Source organism: Cajanus cajan, chromosome 2 (genome assembly GCF_000230855.2).
Source record: "Cajanus cajan strain Asha chromosome 2, NIPB_CcT2T_4, whole genome shotgun sequence".
Taxonomy (NCBI): Eukaryota; Viridiplantae; Streptophyta; class Magnoliopsida; order Fabales; family Fabaceae; genus Cajanus; species Cajanus cajan.
Window position 1 is genome coordinate 26,287,467 of NC_138518.1, and position 9,323 is coordinate 26,296,789.

At 38.2% G+C, this 9,323-nt stretch overlaps 1 protein-coding gene across 1 annotated transcript; it reads left to right on the forward strand.

The window, feature by feature from the left end:
- The first annotated feature begins 582 nt into the window (after window positions 1–582).
- LOC145954855 (uncharacterized) lies at window positions 583–2,019 on the forward strand. Its single transcript, XM_083069543.1, has 2 exons — window positions 583–1,252; window positions 1,367–2,019. The coding sequence occupies exons 1-2, from the start codon at window positions 583–585 to the stop codon at window positions 2,017–2,019; spliced, it is 1,323 nt and encodes a 440-aa protein (XP_082925669.1).
- The last annotated feature ends 7,304 nt before the right edge of the window (window positions 2,020–9,323 follow it).

Consider the following 9,323-nt stretch of genomic DNA (forward strand, 5'->3'; position numbering starts at 1 on the left):
AATGCAGCAAGAATGGAAGGAGAAGCGACATTGAGACGCCTAATCGAGCAGGTCGATCAAATGCGACAACAACACACCACTGACCTGGAGAACATGTGAGTCCGGCACGAGGTTGATCTAGCGACGCTATGAGCTGAGAACAACCACATCTGCACCTAGATTCCTCAACGCCCCCTAGATCAGCCCCCTCAACCAAGCAACCAAAATGAGGAAGAAGGGCACTGGGTTTCACCGCCACCGACTGTGCCCAGGGCGACGACCCATAGGTCTATATCACATCGGTCACATATATCGAAGCATCAATCAGACCATGAAGTCAGCAACTCACCGGCCCAAGTTCCAGGACACAGGAGACAACTCATCCCTCACTAATAATGATGTTATTTTATGTAGGGTTTTTCCAACCTCGCTCAAGGGATCGACACTCGCCTGGTACACCCAATTGCCAACGAGATCAGTCAATAGCTTCAACACTTTGGTGAGGCGATTCACGGTGCAATACGCAAGAGTCGACCACATCACGTCACGTCTATCGCCCTGGCCAACCTTAGACAGGGTGATGACGAACCATTGAGGAAATTCATGGAGCAATTTGCTAGCGTCTCCATCCAAATCCGCAACCTGAACCCCGAGGTCGCCCTATACGCCATGCTCATGGCACTCAAGCCAGGTCCCTTTATCGACAACCTTTATCCACGACCTCCCCCGAACATGGACGAACTCTGTGCCCGAGTTGTCGGGTACATGCAGATGGAAGAGCACACGGCGTTCCGTGACCAAGTTCGTGGGAAACCACAGGGGAAGCAAGACCATGGCCACAAAGATAAGATGCGGGTCTCCAACGACAGTCAATTCAAAAAGACTAGGTCGAGCAAAGGCAGGAAGTACGACTTCTACACCCCTTTGAATGCACCCTTAGTACACATACTAGAGGAGGCTAGTAACAACGACCTCATTACCCTGCCTCCACCTGGGCACAACCCTAATAGCGCGGACAAATCCAAACATTGCCGATACCATAGAAACTATGGTCACACAACTGAGGAATGTCGCATACTCAGAGACCGCATCGAGGAACTCGTCCAAGGAGGCCACCTCGGACAATACGTCCAACGGTCCCAATCTAACAGAGGAGGCTACCATGGACAAGGACGAGGACGAGGTCGAGACTCCGGCACTCGAGCAAACCAACCATCCAGATCTCAGCAAAACATCGACGGTGGAGTGCAGGCCGAGGTAAGCCATGACACAGGTATGACTCCCTTGCGGGGGGTCATCAATACAATTGCAGGCCGATTTGCAGGAGGTGGCTCAAGCAGCTCAGCGTGCAAAAGACACTTGTGAAGCATTAACAACGCCCACGCAGAAGCCTTGGCTCCCAAGCGCAACACGCCACCCATCACTTTCACACATGATGACTACGTCGGTGTTTGTCCTAACCAAGACAACCCCATGGTCATCGCGGTCGAAGTTGCCAATTGGGAGGTCCATAAGACATTAATCGATCAAGGCTCCTCGGCCGAAGTCTTATATTGGCCAACTTTCTTGAGGTTAGACATTCCTCACACTCTCATTCAACCTCACACGGAACCCCTAGTCATTTTTGCAGGCGAACGAGTACATACTCGCGGATATGTAGACTTGTTGACTACCTTTGGACTGCCCCCCAACTCAAAAAGAATCATGGTTAGATACTTACTCGTCGATGCCAATACCTCGTACAACATCATCATAGGGAGACCGACGCTGAACCAGCTCGGAGCGATGGTATCCACTCCTCATTTAACAATGAGGTTCCCAGGGGGTAATGGCCAAATAATTTCCATCAAGGAAAACCAGAGAACAGCTCGACAATGCTACGCTGAAAGTCTCAAAGCATCGCTACCAACGGAGGAACAACGCCGGGATGAATGTCCCACCATGGCTCGCATAGCCCAGGTCGAGATCACTAACCTGGACCTGAGAGTGGAATCTCACGACAATAGACCAAGCCCAATTGACGATCTAGACAACCTCTAGATCGAAAAACTTCCCGGTCAATGCACAAAAATCATCCAATAATTAAACCTAAAATTGCGACAGCAACTCGTAGCCAAAATCTGCAAGAATTATGACCTCTTCGCGTTGTCTAGTGCCGACATGCCAGGTATAGACTCTCATCTCATATGTCACAGGTTGGCGATCTATGTGGAGTAGTTCAAGAGGTCGTGAGGTGAAAACATGATTTTTGCTTTGAAATGAACTTTTAACTTGTTTCCCGTTTTAACATGCTTCACATACATCGTTCTTCTGATGCACAAGATTCAGTAGTCCTCTTACGAGGTTATGCTTTTTCAGTTTTGAGATTAATCTCTAACTTGCATGACCAAGTTTCTTGTGCTAGATCCACTAATTTTCATATGAAACTAAGTAATCAACGTTCTAATTTTCTAATTAATCCTTTAACATACAAAACATTGTCAATGGAAATAGAGGAGTTTATACCTATTTTACCTATTCCCATGATATATTCTTTCTGTCTTCCTCCAAATGTGACTTGCCTTCCTTTCATGGACTTGAGGTCTAGTAACATAGACCTTTCGCCCGTCATGTGTCGCGAGCAGCAACTGTCCAGGTACCATGATTGGGCACTTTTTGTTTTTGTTCAACAGATCTGCAACAGGCACTATTTTAGTTTTTGGTACCCAAATGGATTTGGGTCCATGAGTGTTAGTACTAGAGGTTTTGGAATCCCTCTTCAAATGCATGACATTGCATTCGGACATAAAATGTCCATTCTTTCCATACAAGGAGGATGCATAAGTTTTTATTTTGATTTTAGACTCAAATTCAACAAATCCTAATCTTGTTCTATCTTTCCCACTCCTGGAGTGCTTTAGAAGGTGCTAAAGATTTTTAGTCCCTAGTGTGAATTTTGACAAATCAGATTTTAATAATTCGTTTTCTTTGGTTACCTCTTTAGAGGCTGAAAAAACCTTTGTATTTTTCATTTTTCAATAGACGGTTTTCCTCATGTAATTCCAAAATTCTTTTCTTTTGTTCCTTATATGTTGTAGAAATCTTTGCTGAATCTGATAAAAGTTGATTATATGCATGGTCAAGAATTTTTAGGTCAAATTCAGTTACCTCCTCATTATCTGATTCTGATGATGAGTCTGCGTCTGCCATGAGACAGATGTTTGCTTCTTCGTCTTCCTCTGGTGAAGTTGTGTCAAGATCCTCTTAGGTGCCCTTCATGGCTTTCTTCTTTTTGAAGGGGATCAATTTCTTCTTCTCTTTTTCCTTTTGTTTTTCGAGTTCCAGACATTTTGTTTTTTAATGTCCAGGTTTCTTACATTCATAGAACAATGGTTGTGCCTTTTCTCTAGAAGGTCTGTTGTATTTTCTCCATCGTATTCCTCCCTTTTTCTTCATCATTGAATGAATCTTCCTTGATAAGAAGGATATTTCATCTTCTGTGTCACAGGTTCCCTCACTGCAGCTATCATCGAACGTATCATTAATCTTTAGTGCTTTTGAGGAGGATGGTGTTGATTTTGTCTCTTTCACGTTTAATGCAATAGTCTTCTATTTTCTCCCAGCATCATCTTGTTGTAACTCCAACTTATGAACTTTAAAGAGTCCAATGAGTTCCTCTAGAGAGAGCTTTTCCAGATTTTTGGATGCTCTTAGAGCAGTGACTTGTGGCCTCCATTTCCTGGGTAAACTACGAAGTAATTTGTCAATATGATCAAAAATTATCATAAGTTCTACATAGGAAGGAAAGTTCATTTACGATGGTTTGGAATCTTCTAAACATAGTTTGTATAGATTCACTTTCTTCCATCTCAAAGAGTTCAAACTTACGTGCCAACAAGCTTAGCTTGTTGTGTTTTACCTCTAGGTGTTGAGATTCATGGAGTCGTGAATCAAGTCAGATTTGGAGTATGAAAGTTTTGATGATAACAAAGGGTTGATTCTGAGAATCAAAGCTGACCAAGGACATCAACAAGTCAAGAACAAGTCAAGAAGAAGATATGACTATTATGATGTGTAATAGGAATAGTTTATAAGTTCTTATGAGTTGTATTGGTTTAATTAGTTTATTTTGCATGTATGTGCTTTGTGCATGAGTTAATTTTAAACTAAATTGACTAAGAGTGAGTAAGATGATGATTTAAAATAATTAGAAAGATTTTTTGAAGTATAAAATTGAGGTTTTGAGAACTAACTCAAAATAATCGATTATCATTAAATTTAATCGATTATTCCAGCAGCAGGTGAAAAAAGCCTTGTTGTAATAATCGATTATCTGTGAAATAATCGATTATTCCAGGAAGCACTCTTTGGAATAATCGATTATCCTGCCAAATAATTTATTATTCTATTCTTGAGTGATTTATAGAAGTCATGAAGAACAAAATAATCGATTATCCTTTAAAATAATCGATTATCTGGTTCTGAAATTTTTATAAATAGCTTTCACACTTTGAAACTTCATAACAGAGAATGAATTGAGAATCAAAAAGAGAAAAATTATATTGTGAAGTTTTTGTGACCTTCTTGGAGTGTTTTCTTTGTGGAACCAAGAAGTAAAACATTTTGAAATGCTTTGAAAGAGATCATCATCATTACATTCTTAGGAGAGAAAGATTAAGATTTGCTTTTGGAATTCATAATCTAATTTGTTCAGCTTCCAGGTGAATTTGTCCCTTTAATTCTTTGTGAAAAGTGTAAGTTAAATCTTGAGTAGGTGTCTCAAGTGGTAGGGAATTCTTGTAGTGGTTTTCTACAAGAAGTTCTGTCTTTGGGGCAAGAAAGTGGTTATCTTGAATGTAGGAGCATATGCATGTGTTGTATGCTTGTAAAACTTCTTCATTAAGATAGTGGAACAAATCTTGATCAGGTTATGATTGAGGACTGGATGTAGGTCACATGTGGAGTGGCTGAACCAGGATAAAATACTTGTGCATTCTTCTCTCTCACTCTTATCTTTTACATTGAGCAAAATCTTGGTTGAGTCTTAAAGTGGATAATCTTGATTAATATGTTTGTATGCACAACATTGCCTTAAACTGAATCAAAGTGTTGAATATTAAGTGTTCTTAACATTGAACTTTATCAAGATTAATCAAGAAAGCTTATAGGACTCATTCCCATTAGCAAGTCTTTCAAGGAACTTCTTTGAGAATTCATATTAGAAAAGTTTAAGATGAAATAAAGATCCTTAGAACTCTGAAAAAAATTTAAGTGTCATAGAATCCAATTCACCCCCTCTTGGATTGAGCCATTCTTTTCTAACAATTTGTATCTAGAGCAAGGTTCTTGAGTGTTAATTAAGATTTCAAAAATGGCCAACAGCAACCTACTTTATGGTGAGGGTGTTTCTATTCATAGACCTCCTGTTTTAATAGTGAAAACTGTTAGAAAAGAATGACTCAATCCAAGAGGGGGGTGAATTGGATTCTATGACACTTTAAAATTTTCAGAGTTTTTAGGATCTTTATTTCAATTCAAACATTTCTACAATGAATTTTTAAAGAAGTTTCTTAAAGACTTGTTAATGAAGAATGAATCCTATATGCTTTCTTGATTAATCAATAATGAGATTCAAAGTTAAGAACAATATGTAATACTTTGATTCAGTTCAAACCAATGTTGCTCATGCAAACATGTTAATCAAGAACAATCTTTTCAATATACAACCAAGACATTGCACAAAGTAAGAGATAAGGATAAGAGAAGATTGCACAAGTGTTTTATCCTGGTTCAGCCACTCCACATGTGACCTACATCCAGTCCTCAATCATAACCTGATCAAGATTTGTTCCACTATCTTAATGAAGAAGTTTTACAAGCATACCACACATGCATATACTCTTACATTCAAGATAACCATTTTCTTGACCTCAAGAAAGCACCCCTTGTAGAAACCCACTACAAGAACTCCTTACCACTTGAGAAACCTACTCAAGATTTACAAGTATTCACAAAGAATTAAGGAACGAATTCACCTGGAATTCAGAAGCAAATCTTAATCTCTTTCCTTTCAAGAATGTGATGATGATGATGATCTTTTCTCAAAGTTTTTCAAAAACGTTTTTCTTCTTGGTTTCAAAAAGAAAACTCCCCAAGATTTTCACAAAGACTTCACAAACACGTTTTTCTAATTTTGATTCTCAATTCTAACTTTGTTCTGAAGTTTCAAAATGGTCAAACTATTTATAAGTTTTTCATAACTAGATAATCGATTATTTTAAAGAGTAATCGATTATTTTGTTCTTCATGATTTTTGGAAATCAACCAAGAACAATTTAATCGATTATTTTGCTGGACAATCGATTATTCCAAAGAGTCATTTCTGGGATAATCGATTATTTCACAAATAATCGATTATTGAAGCAAGGCATCCTTTTTGCCTATTGCTGGAATAATTGATTATATTTAATGATAATCGATTTTTTTGAGTTATTTTTCAAAACTCTATTTTAAGTCTCAAAATAACTTTTTAACCTTTTAAAACTCATCATCATACATTCCCTTAATCGGATTAGATACAGATTAGCCAAAGCACAAAGCACACACACGACAAATAAACTCAACAAAGCAATTTAAAAACTACTCCTATTACATAACATTTTCTTTGACTTTGTTTTTGACTTCAAAGTTGTTGTTGTCCTTGGTCAACTTTGTTCCACACATTTGTTATCATCAAAACCTTTAGTCTTTAGAGGTGATCTCAACAATCTCAATCTCCTCCAATCTCAACAATCTCCCCCTTTTTGATGATGACAAATGATGGAATAATACTAAGACCAAGAAAACCAAGAGGTGACATATTGAAGGAGGCAAGAGGAATGGGTTAGTGATGAAAAACCATAAAGAGGAATAAGCCCACTTTTGGGCCTTAGTTAGGTTTTTATGACATTTGTCTTTGTTTTCCATTTTTACCCTTGTATTTTGGGGTAATTTAGTCATAGGATTTATTTTCGTTGTATTTCCCATTTTACCCTTGTATTTTGGGGTATTTTAGTCATAGGATTTATTTTCTTTGTATTTCCCATTTTACCCTTGTATTATGGGGTGCTCTAGATGATTAGGGTTTTTAATTTTGGGCTAGGGTATTAATTAGAGGGTGACACATATTTTTGGTGCCTATTGGGTCTATTTTTGGTGTTAGAAAGGCTTAGGCCCAAGTGGAGGGCAAAGGTTGCATGGTCTTATCATGCACCTAGATATAGCCAATCTAAACCCATAGATTCCATCCTTGGCCACCAAGTTGCATCTAGGGTTCATTTGCATTTCATTTGGAATGCATTTGCCTACTCCAAATGCAACCCTAGATGCCTCCCCTCCTATAAATACCCAATGCACCACACCTTGTAAATACTTTGGATATTGAATATAAAGAGAGCCTTTTGTGCCTTTATATCTTTCCTTAGTCACCCTTGGCTAATTCGGCCACCTCCCTCCCATCTCCACCTTGAGAGAAACAACCCTAGAAGTGGCCTTCATCATCATGAAGTGAGCCAACCCTAGAGTACCCTTCTCAAGCATTTCCTCAAACACCTTCTACCCAACCTCCATTTTCATCCATTCTATCATCATCCACCCTAAAACCTTGTGCCACCTTTGAAGAACTTGATCCTTGGAGTGAGGCATCTTCTTCCTTGTCCATCATCTCATGTCCATGCAAGTGAGGATGCCATCATGTGTCAAGGGTAACTTTTCCATCATTTGGTATCAAGAGCTTGGTTATCTTCAAGGGTAACTAGCTTCCTTCCATTTCTTTGAGTCTTTTCTTCTTTTTGAGTCTTGAGTTGCGTCATCTTTGTGTCCATTGTCATCCATGAAAATGTTGTGATACATGTCTTTTATGTTACTCCATGGTTCATTTCTTATTCATGAGCCTCCTTTTGTGCTTTAGGATTTTTCTTGAGTCTTAGGTTCTTGTATGCCATTTCTTGTTTTTCATTCTTGTTGCTGGAAAAATATATTATGAACATGAAGAACAGCCCTTGCATCCCTTTTTGATCTTTTACCTTTTTAAGTTTTGTCAAAAATTTGTGTTTCTCTCACCCACCTCAAAAAGAAAAAAAATATATGTATGATGCACCTATTTGATGTATGAAACCATGAAAATATGAAATATATGTGTTTTTCCATGAGGTGGCCAAAATTTTGCTGCATCATTTAGAGGTCATTCATGCATGTTAACTAGTCCTTGGCATGCTCCAAATTTGTGTTGAAATCTATGTGTTATTTGCTTCCTACACATACATGATTGGCCACCTTTCCATACACATCATTACATGATTATTCCTTTGTCCTTTGTGCACATGTGTGAGTGGTTAAATTTTGTGTGTGAGTGCTGGAATCTTTGAAAAAAATCTGCACCAAAAAGAAAATCATAAAAGACACACTCCACTCACAATATGCCTTATCACCCACTCATGTGTTGCCACTTGTCTCTCTAAATTTGACTCCTTTATGTGCTGCATTTTTATTCACCCACAAGTGTAAAAACCAAGCAACATTTTAAAAGCAAAATATAAGAAAAATTTGGACAAAAATATTGAAAAAAAACGTGACCAAAAAGGCCAAAAGAAAAGAAAAGAAAACAAAAGGATTTGTTGCTAGACTTGTGGACATTGACCTAATTACCCTTGCACATTGGAGTTGGACTTGGACTGAATTTTTGGACCTTATTGGACCATTTTGAGACACAAAACCGTGGCTGGACCTCTACCAAAAAGGACTTAAAAATTCACAAGTGAAAACCATTAAAGTTTTAACTCTATTCTAGTGTCATTCTAGGACTTTTCCTTTGTGTGCTAGCCTTTTTAATGTGTCTTAATTTTTTTTGCTTGTCTTCTTTGGAATTCTTATGTTTGTCTCATTAATCTCTCTTTGAGTTTATCCTTTTAATTGAGCATTTTCAGTTTTATTCCTTTGGCCTCCTTCTTGTTCTTGGTTGGTTTGTTATCTTTGGGTGTAGGTGAAGTACTACCTCCAAGAAACCCTTAGCAAAACTTCTTTGGAGGATTGAGTGGAGAATAAATCCGTGAGGTCCCAAGTGCTTTGGAGAAGGATATCATATCTCAAAGAGTGCAAACACCAAAGGAGAGGACTAACTTTGTTTGTTCCTTGTGAAGGGGAGCCAAATTGGAAGAGTTGAAGACTTGAAAATTTTGTTTTCCTAATTGTTTCTTTCTTGTTAATTTTCGGCCTTTTGTATTTTGGCCTTTGCTTTCTTTTATCTTGGTTTGTAATTGGCCATTTTTAAACCTATTCATTTTGGTTTTAGTTCGTGTAGTGAAGGTGATTTGAAAACCTTCATCTAG